Source organism: Colossoma macropomum, unplaced genomic scaffold, assembly GCF_904425465.1.
Source record: "Colossoma macropomum unplaced genomic scaffold, Colossoma_macropomum, whole genome shotgun sequence".
Taxonomy (NCBI): Eukaryota; Metazoa; Chordata; class Actinopteri; order Characiformes; family Serrasalmidae; genus Colossoma; species Colossoma macropomum.
Genome location: NW_023494790.1, coordinates 4733231 through 4750249, shown reverse-complemented (window position 1 = coordinate 4750249; position 17019 = coordinate 4733231). Strand labels below are relative to the sequence as shown.

Genomic DNA, 17019 nt, shown 5'->3' with positions numbered 1-17019 from the left:
TCTTAAAAGATTTAACAACCTCAGTTGAAACACACCATGGTTTTTAATGAATAATAGTACCTTATTACATTAAAAACAAAAACAAAAAAATAAGGGATGGAATGATTTATCATAGAGAATCTAGTTTATTTGTCAAATAGTATATCAATTATTAATAAAAGACACCTATGGGCATTGTGAGAAAATACAAAAATGAACCCAGATCCCCAGGACCCCCTAATTAATCTCTTGGACCCCCTGAATGTCTCAAAATCTAAATTCTGGGGGTCCCTGAAAATAAACTTATCATGAAGTTATTCTGTCCATTTGCACAAAAGACAGACTCAAATCCAGATTCACTGAAGCTCATTGTTTATCTGCTTCACCCACAATCAGCTTCGGTCTTTGGTGTCCTTAACTAACTAGAGCTGCAGCACTGTTCTGCCTCAGGGTGGCGCTGTAGCAGACTGGCTCACCCAGTTGGTCCTTCATGGCCTAGAAACTGTAACTCTGCCCGGATTCCTCTGAAAAACTTTACAATGAGCTGCAGATCTGTAAATCAGAAAACTCGCCCAGTTTCCCAAGAGTTTGGAGTGAAGAGTGACTGTTCCTCATTTCTCACACTGAAGACAGAAGAGGAGACGAGGAAGATCTCAGTTAATGTGAGGAAGAGCGCAGAACCACACTAGAACAGAGACTTCACAGCAGAACAGCTGATAAAACAAACATTTACTGCCATTGAAGCATCAGAGCCGCTATGGTGAGAGAGTTAGCAGCCAGACAACATGGGACCCCCGAATACCAGGGGCATTTCACAAACTGCATGCAGTCCAATAGCAATCCCTCAACATTCCCTCCTCAGGTCTGCTGGGGATGTGAGGAACTGTTTTTTTTTATTTTGTAATGACCTCCAATTTTGACCAGGTGTTCCAGATTTACATACCCATACTTTCCTCTCTCAATCCGGAAGCAGCATTCAGAGTTCCAGTACCTGAGGGAAGTATATATATCAGGTTTGTGTACCCACGTTGTTCCCAGTTGCTGATTTAAAAAGACCCGTTTCAAGGTGAGGCATTGAATCGGACAGGTGAGTTAAAGCTGCTGTGGGGGGGAGGAAGTTACTTATTATCACCCACCCCTAATTCTTCAGTGACACGAAGCTGAGGTCAGATATTCATCCAGCTTCTCGTCCGAATTTTCTTGTTCCACCTTAAATAGAGCAGCAGTTCTGATGCCTGAGGCTCCAGAATGTAACTGCTGCACCATTTAAGGTGGAACGGGAAATTTAGCTAGCTACCGAGACATCAGCACTACTAGTGCTCTTTATGCTTGTTATGAAGAAAAGGACCATACTACACTGAAACAGCATTAAACTAAGATAATACAGTGATTATTGTAATTTTTTAACAGAGAAAATTCTCACATTTGTGGGCTTCTTTGCAGCCATCTTGCCGTTTTTTCTTTTTGTTTTCATAGCACTGTTTGGGGGGCCATGTAGCCCTAATATTTCGTCCTTCTGAAGTTCTGAAGAATCATCTTTAAGTGTATTACAATAAAAACAAGACATAGCAGGCAAATAATAACAGGAAATCCAGTTTAATTATCGATTAGCAACAAAGAAGTATATTAAGTCAATTATGAATAATAAATAATTGTGCCTGGTTAATGAACACTTATGTACATGAGAGAATAATGATATAAATAATACAGCATGTAGTTCATAATTTAGTTTAGTGTTTGTATACAGTCAAGATTAAAAACCATTCATTAATCCTACTTGAAATATTTTATGATGCAAAACGTTGTGTAAATCATCCTAGCAAACCTAGTATTACATAAAATAGTCCACACTGAGTGTCTTTACATGCTTTTAGTAATCTGATACCTGCAGAAAATCAGACTGTGTCTGTAACTGTTTCAGTGTGTTTACACTTAATCATCTGATAACTGCAGAAAATCAGATTGTGTCAGTAACCGGTTCAGTGTGTTTTCATGCTCTTGGGTAATCAGATAATGGGGAAACTCTGTGTCTACATGAGTCAGGCAGTAATCAGATTTCTGACGTTTTTTTTTTAAACACAGTATAACTTTAAAAATATGAACACACATCATCTAGAATATGAAGAGTATTTATATCCTTCATTTGGTCGAACATGTATTCGGTTTCAGCTAAACGCTGCTCTCTGTTTCCGGGAAGCTGCTCTGTTTCACACATGCTCGAGAAACAAAAGAAATCAGGGTGAGAGTTTTCATGCACCGAATAACCCCATTACTGAGCTCCCAACTTTTGCCGTCGACCACAGCGGTGGAACAAATGAGATGACTGTGGATGCCAAACATCTCGTTGTTGAATATCAGACAAACTCAGTATTACACAACACAAAAGAGTGCAGAACCACCTTACATACACACTCTACACTAATAAAGCTCTCCTCTGATAATCATCCATTTTTGCCGGCACCGTGGTCACCATGGCGACGACTGTGTGGGTTTATGCCGTCGTCGGCTGCAAACCGCTATGATGTGTGGAATGCCATTTTGTTCAACCCAAACATGCGAACAAAGCATCCACTAACGATCTGATTAAGTGCATGTAAACACACTCAGTATCGGCTGTTCTTTGCCACCATACCTGTCCAGTTACTTCAAAAACAGTCATTTTTATTAGGATGAATAAGCCAGGATTCCTCACTGGGCACCAATCCAAAACCTTTTAGTATGTGGTCAACTCTGCTTACACGCCCCTTAATTCTCCTACAGCGCCCCCTCGACATGGTAGAAGAGTCTTCAGGACCAGTATTCTATCTCAGTACCTCAGCCAGAGGGTAGTTTAGACTCTAATCGGTCCTACACACTGAAAAATGATGGTTCTTCAGATTGATGGAGAACGTGTTGATAATGATTCTATACTGTACCAAAAATGGTTCTGCTACTGTTATAATGTCAAACTTATTACAGAACCCTTTTTGGTGCTATATAGAGCCAAACACATTCTCAATCAACCTGAAGAACGTCACCATGCAAAAGAATGCTTTAAATATGAAATAAACCCTCGAAGAACCAAATTTTAAGTGTGTATCTCCGAGTGAGCGCCCCTGCTAAATGCTATAAATGTTAATGTATAATCACAATTGTCATGCAGATGTACAAATCACACAAAAGATATTTACACTGCAAAATTGTTACCTTTTTTTTTTTAGTTGATTTTTTTTTCTTCCCAATTTAGTTATTTCCAGTTCCACTCCTAGTTCTGACTACCCCAATCACACGATAGCCCCAGCTCTAGGAGACCTGTGAAGCTCCATCGCATCTTTTCAAACTGCCGCTCACACAGTGTCATTGAACAGCTGAATGCGCTTGGAGGAGAACACTAACCACCTGTTCTATTACATCAGCTAACCTGCACTGGCTAGCACCGCACTGAGCGATGGGGGGGACACTGGGGGCCATCCTGACCACACAGAGAGAGCGAGGACAACTCTCCTGGACTCCCGACCACGGACGGCCGTAGCATCACCGGGGGATCGAACTCGCGACCTCCTGATGATCTCCTGATGACAGGGCCAACGCTTAGATGGTTGCGCCTAAACGCAGGTTACAATTAACCTAAAAATAACAATGATAATCAAATCACCACCTCTAACACGGTCACTTCATGAGTGTCGAACTCGCTCTTAATGCACTTGTGTGTCTTTAAAGTTTTTGAATGTCTGAAGCTCCGCCCACACTCCGCGCAGAAATATGGTTTCTCTCCGGTGTGGATGCGCTGGTGTTTTTGGAGGGTGCTCCGGTCACTAAATCTCTTCTCACAGAATGAGCACTGATACGGTCTCTCTCCGGTGTGAATGCGGTGGTGTATTCGAAGATGGTTCTGTTGGTTAAAGCTCCGCCCACACACGGAGCAGTAATATGGCTTCTCTCCGGTGTGGATGCGCTGGTGTTTTTGGAGGGTGTCTCTGTCTCTGAAGCCCTTCCCGCACTCTGAGCAGTCAAACGGCTTCTCTCCGGTGTGGATGCGCTGGTGTCGTTGGAGATGGCTCTGTCGGTTAAAACTTTCTCCGCACTCCAAACAGTGATACGGTTTCTCTCCGGTGTGAGTGCGCTGGTGTAGCTGCAGACTGCTCTGCACGATAAAACCCTTCCCGCACTCCAGGCAGTGGTACGGTTTCTCTCCGGTGTGGATGCGCTGGTGTGTTTGGAGGTGACCCAGCTGAGCGAATCTCTTCCCGCACTCCGAGCAGTGATACGGTTTCTCTCCGGTGTGAATCCGGAGGTGCGTCCTGAGATCACCGCGGTCACGAAAGCTCTTCCCGCACTCCGAACACTGATACGGTCTCTCTCCGGTGTGAATGCGCTGGTGTATTCGGAGATAACTCAGTCGAGTAAAACTCTTCCCGCACTCTAAGCAGGGGTGAGCTCTCGGGGCGCTAGTGTGGACAGTATCAGGAGACGCTTCCTCAGTGCTGGAGCTTCTTCCAACTTCCATATTCTCACATTTAATCTCTCCGCATTTCAGCAGTGTGAAGTTTTCTTCTTAGTGATGAACGTAAACTGTGCAGGAGCAGGAGAAGGTCGGGAAGAGGACGCTGTTCATTTCTGGAAGAGAAAAAGAAGAAAAAAATTCAAATCTTAATGTGAAACGCAGAAAAATGATGACAAAATTGAGAGCAGTACCTGAGGCCAGAAACAAACTCAACGCAAGTATGCGATGACAGCGCTCTGCCAACACACTGGAAACACTCGGCCCTTCTGTACAAACTCCCCATGCGTGAAAACACTCAGTACTGAAGGGGGCGCTAGAGGACAAATCAGAGAGGATCTACTGTTATTCCAACAGCCTTAACAGCTAAACATGGACAGTAGAGGAGAGTGAGCTGCTGTACCTTTTTCTCTCCTGCTGGAATGGAAAGGTCATAACCTATCATATGTTTATGTTTATGTAAGTCATCTTTGTGCGAGACTCAACTGATCGTCTGCTATAACAGTTGAGAAACACGTGACCACTTGGGCAGGCCTGGCTGTTATAGCGCCCCCTGCTGTAACGCTCAGAATGCAGCTTGTGTTTGCGTTGCGTTATGAAATGCGTTGACACATTTTTGAACACAACTACGTGTGAAACCTCGTCTGCGCAACTCAAAGTGTTTGCGTATGTTTCGAGACCGATGTTCGGCAACTTCCAGAGCCAAAACAAACCATAAAATCTAATTAATCAGTTCTCAGCAGGAACGTAAGAAATGGGGGTGCTGAGGGGGCTGCAGCACCCCCTGACTTCACTGTTAATAATTTTATGTAACTGTTAATAAATAAAATAATAATAAAAAACGCACTGGAATTTGAGTGCGATAGAGACCCATGTGTGCTTGTTTTAGAGCAGAGTTTGTATCTTTTATATTCTAAATCTACAGGAGCTGCTCTGTTTAAGTGAACGCTGTATTATCATTGCAGTGAGACAAAAACTGGTCGCTTTGAGCAGCCTACCATTGCTTTTTAAACTGAAAGCCCATGTGTCAAACACAAGGCCAGATGAGGCCCACGACGCATTCCTATCTGGCCCCCAAACGTATTTTCATTTTCTATTAATATAAGCTTGTTTCACAATTTGCTGCACTGCAGTTTCCAGCATGCACTGCAACGGAACATGCTCCGACTCTCCTTCCCCAACAACAGTCTATGGGACAGTGGTTACACCTCAATTCTACACAATTCCACACCAGTCACATCACCAAACACACTCGCTGCATTTCAACGGCAGTTCATGCAATATAAACACTTAACGTCAGCTCAGCAGCTCAGAAACTGAGCCCAGGTATTAATGAACTTGCAGCAAAGAAAGGATGGCAGGTGTTTAGTTCAAGGAGATATGTGGTTTTAAAAGACTGAGCTTCTGGGGACATTTACATTTAGAATGTTTCAACTACTCATGTAATATTTCAAGGTTTACTACAAGTGTCTATTTTACTGTTGAAGTTTTTGCACATTTCGAATAAACAGTGGCCAGTTCAGGTTACAGCACAGCATTAATTACAAATAGGCCCACAGATTTGTTGAGATTTTTTAATATGGCCCTTTTAGTGGTTAGGGTTTGACACCCCTTACTTAAAATGTTAGAATTATGTTAGATTATTCTTTATCTCCCACTCAGTATCTCTCATTTTCAGTCAAAATACACATTAAGTGCAAGGTGTTCATTTTCAGTGTCAGGAAAAAGCAGAAATGATCAGAAAATTACACAGAAGCCTACAACACTAAATATGACATCAAATATTAAATATTAATATTTCCACTGCTTTTGTGCTCCTGCTGCCACTTTACCTGTTCTACCCTTCCTATCCTAAAACCAACCACTTACAGACTGGGTCCTCCAACAAAGCTGCTCCTAAAGGAGTCACTGACATTACATTCCCCTTCAAACAGACACCAGCATTCACGCTAACAACCACCTCACGCATCTTTCTAAAACATCTAAAGGAGACGTTTCTGAGGAGACCAGATGAGATAATCCACTTGCAAAAGGAAGGAGAACGTTAAAGGAAAGTGAGAAAAAAGGACCTGACCAAACTACATATGTTTGTTTTTTGAAGAACATTGGTCCTCATTCTGCAATGTCTTCCAAGTTTGTTCCTAAGTGTGTTCTTGAGAAACGTTCTAAGAAAAAGTCTAAGCCAGATTCATGACGTGTTCTTAAAGTGCAGAACCGTTCTCATCTTTGTGCTCTTGAGTGTGTGTAGATTCAGTTCTTACCTAAGAACAAATCCCACATAAGAGAACACTGGTGAGTCAGAATCTTCATAACTGCGTAAGTGAGTTTAAGAAGAAATTTCGCCTTAAGAACGGTTGGAGAACGAGGCCCAATGATTGTCACTGCAGTGTTCACTGTACACCAATCAGGCATAACATTATGACCACCTCCTTGTTTCTCCATTTTCTCAGCTCCACTTACTATATAGGTGCACTTTGTAGTTCTACAGTTACAGACTGTAGTCCATCTGTTTCTCTGCATACTTTGTTAGCCCCCTTTTACTCTGTTCTTCAGTGGTCAGGACCCCCATGGACCCTCACAGAGCAGGTACTATTTGGGTGGTGGATCATTCTCAGCACTGCAGTAACACTGACGTGGTGGTGGTGTGTTAGTGTGTGTTGCGCTGGTCTGAGTGGATCAGACACAGCAGTTTTTAAACACTGTGTCCACTCACTGTCCACTCTATTAGACACTCCTACCTTGTCAGTCCACCTTGTAGATGTAAAGTCAGATGTAAAGTACCCAGGTTGTTTAGCTGTTCTTCTGTCACAGCTGCCGACTGAAAAGCTGCTCAGTGGTGATGACAGTTTGGGAATTTAGTGTGTGGAGCTGGAGAACGAACTGCCGGCTGTGCAGCGAGTGGGCGGAGTTCGTTACTCTGACGTAGCTCAAGCTGCTTGTTAAGGAACTATAATTTGGTGAAGGAACTGCGAACATTAAAACATATTAAACGCCGCGTTCACGACCCAGTTTATTAATTTATTACTTTAGTTATTTAACTGTTGTACAAAAGCAATAGAACACTCGAGGAGTGTGTTATCGCCAATAACATCACGGCTGTGATGATCTACGGCGACCAAATCACAGTTGTGATGTTATTTCACGATAACACACAACCTCAAGTGTTCTACTGCTTAAATAACAAACAGAGCAGGAACGCTGTTTATATTTGAATACAAATATAAAAACAATAATAAATCAATATTAAATTAAGAAAATCGACAGTTTTCTACACAATCATAAACACAGGCAGGGCTGAAGAACGACAGGTACATTTTTCTTGGGGGTTCTCTCTGTTAGATATGGAGTGATTATTGGCTCTACACTCACAAAAAAGACAGTTCTTCAATATAGTTCTTCTATATAGAACCATGAACACTCCAGGAACAATTTGCAAGCTTAAATATTTCTCCTAATGCCGAAATTGTCCAGATTTATGGATAATGTATTTATATGAGAATATGGTTCTACATCGAACTCTTTTGAAAAGGGTTCTTTATAGCACCAGAAAGGGTTCTGCTATTGTTATGTCAATCTTGTAACAACCCTTGTAAGAACCCTTCTGTTGCTATACAGAACCATATGCAACCATATGCGTCTCCATCAGTCTGAAGAACATCTCACCATGCAAGAATCATTTAAGCATGCAAATTGTTTTTGCGTGTTCATGGTTCCATACAGAACCAATGTCTTTACTGAAGATCCCTTGAAGAACATTTTTTTCAAGAGTGTACAGGAAACCTGTGGTCTCTAACTCTCTAATTGTAAACCATTAAGCCAATTCACGTTAGAAAGCAAAACCATCAGGTTTTAATCCTAATGGTTCTAATGTTCTTTTTTCGGTACTCCTGTTCTAGGTTGTATCTGTGTCTCATTGCACATGCAGACTGTACTGTCCGTTTATGTTCATATACAGTAGATCTTTTTCTCCATTTATCTTACTGGGTTTAATTGTATGTTGACACCACCATCAGAACATCTGGTGGTGACCAATAAAGGCTCTGATCCTGGTTTTCAGAACCTCACAAACAGGAGAAGGTTTGGTTCTTGAGAGCCTCGACACTCTGAGCTGAGCGTCTGGTGTGTCTTTTTGACTCACACTTCTTCTGGTTCCAGCCCCAAGACCTGCTGATGTAGAACCTCATCATGCACAGATGAAGTTCTGCCACGTTCACAGTGTCGCAGCTCAGAAACAGACCATCATCGCTCCACCGTCTCCCACACTCAGTGTCTCAGTGTGGAAGAGCTCCTCACCTTCAGCAGCTCCGGGTTCTCCTGCAGGGTGTTCTCCTCCGGAGAGGATCTCAGGTAGAGGCGTTTAATCTGGACAAAACAGCAGTTTGAGAGATTATATGGGCGAATCTTCTTCTTCTTCTTCTCCGCTGTTTTCAGAGGCTGGAGAACCACAGTGACAGCGCCCCCACCTGGACTACAAGGGCGTCACACTAGAACCAAGCGATCACAGGGTCTAAATGAGCTGTTAAAGGGGAAGTCCACCGAATTTTTCCTGCAGAATTCAGAGTGGTTTGTACAACGGCGTTTTAGGGCTACTCTTAATAAAAATATAAATAGTAGACTTCGAGAAAAAAGTCGTAATATTTCGAGAATAAAGTCGTGCTATTTCGAAAAAAAAAAGTCGTAATATTTCGAGAAAAAAAGTTGTAGAATTACGACATTTAAGTGGCATTAATACCAGGAAAGGTCGCAATATTAATAAGGCAGCGCCTCCTCGTGTTAAGTGAGGGGCGGTGAGTTGGTGGAGTTCTACTTTCATATCGATTCACCCATAAAGAAACACTCAGTCTCCCTGTCTCTCCTGCACATCAGCACCAGCCTGTTATTAGGATAAGACCCGGCTGAAACGGCTGAGCAGGAAACCGTGTTTATCTAGAATAAAGAGCCAGACGGACTCGGAGGAAACTGTGTTTATCTAGAATAAAGAGCCAGACGGACTCGGAGGAAACTGTCTGTCTGTGTTGCTGAAGGAGAATCTCAGGCAGGGTCGTCTACACGGCTATCGGGGGCTACATCTCCACCCATTCAAAGAGGGCATGAAGTTTCACAGACAGTGAGAATGAAGATCAAAATGATCCACAGAGAGACAGGAGTGAGTGGAGCTCAGTCAGTACAGCGACCGAGACCCCAACACGGTATGGCAGCCCCCCAACAGTTAGCCCGCCTACAGTTAGCCCACTTTATCCTCCAAATATTACAACTTTATTCTGAAAAAATATTACGACTTTTTTCTCTCGAATTATTACGACTTTTTTATCGAATTATTACGGCCTTTTTCTTGAAATATTACGACTTTATTCTCGAAGTCTGCTATTTTTATTTTTATTAAGAGTGGCCCTAAAACGCCGTCGTAGGTTTGGTGTGAAACAGTCCGTTGTAGAAACTTACTGGGTCAGAATTGTTCACAGTGGTGGTGATAGGAACCAGACGTCCCCCTCTAAAAGCTCCCTCACATAAAGTTCCTACATGAAATGATTATGAATTCACTGCCTGATGACTGAGACACTGTTTATGATAGTTTTGAGAACCTATCCATTCACGGGGGAGGGATACAAACATGCAGAGTGCTGTGAGGCAAAATAGTCCCCAAAGAAAACTTACTATTTCAGATTTTCCACTATTTTCCATCATCAACACCCGTATAAACTCAGAGGACTCGTGTAGGTTCACTGGTGGTTTTGGATAGTAAATAAAATGTCTATATTTGTGTTGTAGTCATGGCGACTCCTGGTTCTTCACAGTGGAAACCACAGAGCTGCTGATGTTGGGAGCGGTGTGGAGATGGGGGCTGCGCCTGAGGTCCACCATCATCTCTACAGAATCCACCAGGAACCAGCAGGAACTTTTAATGGGTTCTATGTTTTTTCTCAGCTGGGTTATTGGTCTGTTTTTATTTAGTGGGCGTTCTCTGGCCAGACGCCACCTTATATCAGATCTATACTGTCTGTATATATCAGCGTTTATCAGACTCGCTCTAGTGGCTGATCTCCTGTCAGCTTCAGAGACTTTTTACTGAACTGGAAGATCTGCTTTTCGCTCCAGTGAACTGGAATCCACTACAGAAACTCTAGAGCTCGGCTCACTGGAGTCACTCCACCATTATAAACCTCTCGTCTCTAACCTCCTCCACTCAGCCTTCACTTATCTTTTACTGTTCTATTTTACTATTTTATTGAATAATTTTATTCCTAAGATTTTTACTTTTTCTTATTTTAGTTGTTTTTATTTACTTTTTTATTTTTTTCCCATATATTTTGTTGCTTTTCTACATCTATTTCCTATTTGAGTTTTTGTATATTTTATTTCTTTAATATAAATTTTCTTTGCTCATTTTGTTGTTAGTCTTGATTTGTTCTAAATTCAGTTTGAACATTTTCAATCCCTGTTTAAACTGCTTGGCTACACTATTAATAAAGGTCACCCTCAATGTACTTCAGAGCCCAAATAAAGGTTGATTGATTGATTAAATCACACCTGTTTTCAACTGAGAATCATTCGCATCAGCAACCACAACTCAGCCAGCGATGGGAAAATACACGGTAAAAACCTAGCCCTGAGCTAACGCGGCACCGACCCAGGCCTGAACTAACGCGGTAACGACTTAGCCCTGAGCTAACGCGGTAACGGCCCAGCCCTGAGCTAACGAGGTAACCACCTAGCCCTGAGCTAACGCGGTAACGGCCCGGCCCTGAACTAACGCAGTAACCACCTAGCCCTGAGCTAACGCGGTAACGGCCCAGCCCTGAGCTAACGAGGTAACCACCTAGCCCCGAGCTAACGCGGTAACGGCCCAGCCCTGAACTAACGAGGTAACCACCCAGCCCCGAGCTAACGCGGTAAACCTGAACCTAGCCCTGAGCTAACGCGGTAACGACCTAGCCCCGAGCTAACGCGGTAACCACCTAACCCCGAGCTAACGCGGTAACGACCTAACCCCGAGCTAACGCGGTGACGACCTAACCCTGAGCTAACGCGGTAACGACCTAACCCCGAGCTAACGCGGTAACCACCTAACCCCGAGCTAACGCAGTAACCACCTAACCCTGAGCTAACACGGTAACGACCTAGCCCTGAGCTAACCCAGGCTGAGTCTCAAACGGCTCTGTACTCCCTAAATAGTGCGCTGTGTAAGTTTAGAAATTCTATCTAATACAGCCAAACAGTGCATTGTGTCCAGTCTGGATGTGGCTGTGTCCCAAATGACTGTTTGTTAACTATACTTAAGCACTGTTGTGGTGCAGGAGCCAGTATTTACATTGGTCACCGTTTTATAAAAGCAATGAGCCACTGGAGGCTGCGCGTTACAGTGATTTTACCATGGGGAAGGAGGTTTTGCCTGTGAACAACTTCCCCATGTAAAATCACAGTAACGCACAGCCTTGAGTGATTTATTGCTTCATTATTAGAAAAGCTTTTTCAGTGTAGATTGTTTATTTAAAGTGAAGAAAGGCAGGAAGATGATCTGTACTCTTATTTTGTGTTGTACAATACTGAGTTCATCTGGAATTCAATGAGATGTTTGCTCCCAAAAAACACAACATACGGTTTATTCCACCGCCGCGGTCGACAGCAAAAACGGGAAAAACTGAACTCCTAATGGATCGATCTGCTCACCGCTGTGGTGTGTGGAACGCTGCCTCAGGCGGTGGCAGAATGTTTAGTCGCCACTACTGAAAACAGTGGAATATCTGGTTTGCTGTCGTCCGTCTACTGCACACATGTGAAAGAAGCCAAAGTCTAGTAACCATTTAATGTTAACACAAATGTGGCAAAGCTTTCTGCTTGGCTTAGAGCTGCTGCACGGCACCAATCGTTTGGAGATATTTTTTTGGCTACTGATTGTGCCTGCGGCGACAGCACTCAACACGCAGTCACTGTCAGATTACAGTTACAGCATGATGCCATTGGTGTGTGAGTTTATTTCATTCTCAAAATATGTTATTAACAATAAAGGCTGTTGTATCTTGTCTGTTCAGCACCAACATGTGACCATAAAATTGTCCTCTTATTATTAAAAACTGAAAAAAATGTGGCAATAAGAAAAAAGAATCACACAAAAACCTAAATAGCAGCACTGTAAAACAAAAACCTTGTCTGGCCCTATTCATCAGAAACACATGCTTAAAAAGATGGCTCTTCAAGGGTTCTTTAGTACAGAAAATGGTCCTATATAGAACCATGAAAACTCAAAGAACCATTTGCATGATTTAAAGGTGTTCTTTGCATCATGGAAAGGTTCTTCAGATTGATGGAGAATGTGCTGTGGATGGTTCTGTATACAAGATTTTTAAAAATGGTTCTATATAGCACCAAAAAGGGTTCTGCTATTGTTATGAGGTCAAGCGTGCAACAATAGAAGAACCCTTTTTGGTGCTATAAAGAACTCTTTTCAAAAAGGTTCTATATAGAATCATAGACAACATACACAGATCAGGCATAACATTATGACCACCTCCTTGTTTCTACACTCGTTGTCCATTTTATCAGCTCCACTTACTATATAGGTGGACTTTGTAGTTCTACAGTTACAGACTGTAGTCCATCTGTTTCTCTGCATACTTTGTTAGCCCCCTTTTACCCTGTTCTTCAGTGGTCAGGACCCCCATGGACCCTCACAGAGCAGGTACTATTTGGGTGGTGGATCATTCTGAGCCCTGCAGTAACACTGATGTGGCGGTGGTATGTTAGTGTGTGTTGCGCTGCTGCGAGTGGATCAGACACAGCAGTGCTGCTGGAGTTTTTAAACACCTCAGTGTCACTGCTGGACTGAGAATAGTCCACCAACCAAAAATATCCAGCCAACAGCGTCCTGTGACCACTGATGAAGGACTAGAGGATGACCAACACAAACTGTGCAGCAGCAGATGAGCTATCGTCTCTGACCTTACATCTACAAGGTGGACTGACAAGGTAGGAGTGTCTAATAGAGTGGACAGTCAGTGGACACAGTGTTTAAAACCTCCAGCAGCACTGCTGTGTCTGATCCACTCGTAGCAGCACAACACAAACTAACACACCACCACCACATCAGTGTTACTGCAGCGCTGAGAATGATTCACCACCCAAATAGTACCTGCTCTGTGAGGGTCCATGGGGGCTAACAAAGTATGCAGAGAAACAGATGGACTACAGTCTGTAACTGTAGAACTACAAAGTGCACCTATATAGTAAGCGGAGCTGATAAAATGGAGAAACAAGGAGGTGGTCATAATGTTATGCCTGATAGGTGTATTCTACATGTGAAGAACCCTTTAAACCATGCAAGCATCTTTTTAAGAGTGTGGTCCTGCAGACCAGAGACATACTCACACAATCATACAGATGTATAACTCCTACAGGAGAGCTTTTCTTTCAATTATACTAACTGTCCTCACAAATACAGGTTACGGTTCACCTAGAAGAAAAAAACTTCACAGCCGCTGCTTTGAGAAACTCCACGCGTGATCTTGATGCACTTGTGTTTCTTTAAAGAAGTCAGATGTCTGAAGCTCCACCCACACTCTGCGCAGTAATACGGTTTCTCTCCTGTGTGGATCTGCTGGTGTCTCTGGAGGGTACTCCTGTCACCGAAGCTAATCCCGCACTCCGAGCAGTCGTACGGCTTCTCTCCGGTGTGAGTGCGGCGGTGTGTTTTGAGGATGCTCTTCTGAATGAAGCTCCTCCCGCACTCCGAGCACTGATACGGCTTCTCTCCAGTGTGAGTGCGCTGGTGTGACTGGAGGGTTCCTCTGTTTCTGAAGCTCCGCCCACACTCTGAGCACTGATATGGCTTTTCTCCGGTGTGGATTCTCTGGTGTCGATGGAGACTGTTCTGAGTGTTAAAGCTCCGCCCACATTCGGAGCAGTAATACGGTTTCTCTCCGGTGTGAACGCGCTGGTGAAGTTGGAGTTGACTCTGTAGAGTAAAGCTCTTCCCGCAGACCGAGCACTGATGCGGTTTATCCTCCGTGTGAGTGCGCTGGTGTCTCTGGAGACTGACCAGCTGAATAAAGCTCCTCCCGCACTCCAAGCACTGATACGGCTTCTCTCCGGTGTGAATGCGCTGGTGCTGCTGCAGGTGGCAGCGCTGAATAAAACTCTTTCCGCACTCTGAGCAGTGGTGAGTTCTCTTCTTTACGGGACTTCTTTGCATTTTACTGCGATGTGTTTCGGCAGGAGGACTGTCAGGGGACGTTTCCGGGGTGACGGAGCTTCCTCTGGACTCCATGTTCTCACGTTTGGCCTCTCCGGACTTCAGCAGCGTGAGGTTTTTCCTCTCTGTGCCCCTTTTTGAGGAGTTTGAGGAGGTCAGTAAAAGGTTTGAGGGCAAACTGACACTAGGAGCAGGAGAAGACTCAGAACAGGAGCCCAGTCATTCCTGAAAGAGGAAAAACAATACAAAATATCAATGTGCATGTCAGCCACAGAATGATGTAATATTGGGGTGTGTGGCAAATGTTTAGTAGAGTTCAGAACAAAAAAATGATTTAGGATAGAAAATAAACACAAATATAATCCTGTTGTTGTCAGTCGCTACACTCTCAACAATAAAGGTAGTAAACTGTCACTGGGGTGGAACCCTTAAGGGTCCATCTCAGGACCTTTAGTCAGGGAACATAACTGAACCATAATCCACTGAAATGATATGTTCTAAGCTGTACTGACTCCACACACCCCGTCTCGTCTCCAGGCTTTTATTTTACTGTTCTGTTTTAAAACATTCGGTTATGAAAAGGTACAAATACGAACTTTTCACCTGGAAAAACTTATTTAAGGTTCACAATCAGACCTTAAAACCACTGTTGTACCACTGAGGGAACATTTGCATTGTTTGTACCTTGATGAACGAATAAAGTACCAGCACAGAACCTTTATTTCTAACAGTGTGCTGGGAACATTTCCTGTATGTTTACTTTATTTCTAATTAAAAAATAATGAATTAGTTACAAATAAATAACAATAAATTAATAATACATGATAAATACAATCATTATATAATAATAATAATAATAATAATAATAACAATAATAAATAATAGTAATACAATAAACTGCAAAATTATAGTCTTTATAAATGTATATTAAAAAAACATCCATAAATAAATCACTTTGTAATTTATGAAGTAGTTTCACAAAGACTAAGCCCAATAAGTAATTACATAACTAAATAACTAATATTTTCTTCTTGCACACTTAAAACAACTGATGTTGCACCAAAGTCCTTTACACAGATAGCAGTGATGTCCAGCCCTGATCCTGCACAGTTCAGTTCCAGCCTGCATTTTATTTTATTATTTATAAATCTCTCTCTGGGTGTATGCCAGCCTATATCTCAGCTCTGATCTCTACAAATAAGAGAGATTATCAGACTCGCTGTAGTGATTGATCACCTGTCAGGTAGAGTTTGAGCTGAACTGGGAAAATCTGCTTTTATCTGCAGAGCACCAGAGAACCAGAGTCACTACAGGAGTCTCTGAAATAATATCCTGTCTGAATAATGTGGAGCAAAAACCACCAAAAGGACCAGCATAACTCTCAGGTTTAGGCTCTACAGTCACTCAGATTTGGTGGTTCTAGCATGCAAGCTGTAAGAGGAACAGTGCCGACCAATTTCAGAGGAGAATAATAATAATAATAATAATAATAATAAGTTAAAATTGAACATAAAAACAGGCTCCAGCATGAATCTTACAACTGATGGATTTCAACTAAGAGTCCATTGAACAAATGTACTCTGACCATTAGAATCAATAGGATTAAAACCTGATTGTCTTGCTTTCTAATGGGAATTGGCTTAATGGTGACCATTAGAAGTAATCATTTTATCCTGTAGAACACCTTTAGATCCCATTAGGAAACCATCAAATGCGTCTAGACTCAGAGCACATGTTAAACCATTGGAGTCCTTTACACTGTGATACCAACCCATCAGGAGAACACAGAACACCAATAAAGACTACTGGACACCAGCAGGAACCAGCAGAAACTTTTAATGGGTTCTATTATTTTTAATATACATTTAAATAAGGCTTAATACAGATTATGATGTAGGATTATGAACATACCGGCCTCCTGTATCAGATCCTCACCTTCAGCAGCTCCTGCTTCTCCAGACTGCAGCTCTATGGAAGCTCGGATGGGTTTGTCTGTAGCAGCTTCTCCGGTTCCGGTTCTGAAACAGCCGGTAAGGCAGCACGAACACGGAAACATCCGGGTAACGCTGGAAGAGGAGAACCAGGAGAAAAAAATGACAGGAACTTTCGTAGGATTTGCTTTGAAGTGCTGATCAAAACAGCAGCTGCGATCTTCTTCTCCTCTTTTGTCTTTTTTGAGGTTAAAGAACCACAGTTACAGAAACAGCGCCCCCACCTGGGCTGCAGGAGCGTCACACTGGAACTGGAAGTAGATGGTTCTTCAAGGGTTCTTTAGTAAAGGGAATGGTTCTGTTTATAGCTGTGAGTTCTTTAATAGAACCATTTGCATGCTAAAATGGTTCTCTGCATGGTGCAATGGTTCTTCACACTGATG

At 42.7% G+C, this 17019-nt stretch overlaps 1 protein-coding gene across 1 annotated transcript; it reads right to left on the bottom strand.

Moving 5' to 3' along the window:
• Positions 1 to 3096: 3096 nt before the first annotated feature.
• LOC118809032 (gastrula zinc finger protein XlCGF26.1-like) lies at positions 3097 to 16796 on the bottom strand. The gene is made up of 4 exons (XM_036571963.1): positions 16557 to 16796; positions 13969 to 14870; positions 4489 to 4509; positions 3097 to 4397 (listed from the first exon to the last, which is right to left on the bottom strand). The coding sequence occupies exons 2-4, from the start codon at positions 14718 to 14720 to the stop codon at positions 3605 to 3607; spliced, it is 1566 nt and encodes a 521-aa protein (XP_036427856.1). The 5' UTR covers positions 14721 to 14870; positions 16557 to 16796; the 3' UTR covers positions 3097 to 3604.
• Between the last annotated feature and the right edge of the window lie 223 nt (positions 16797 to 17019).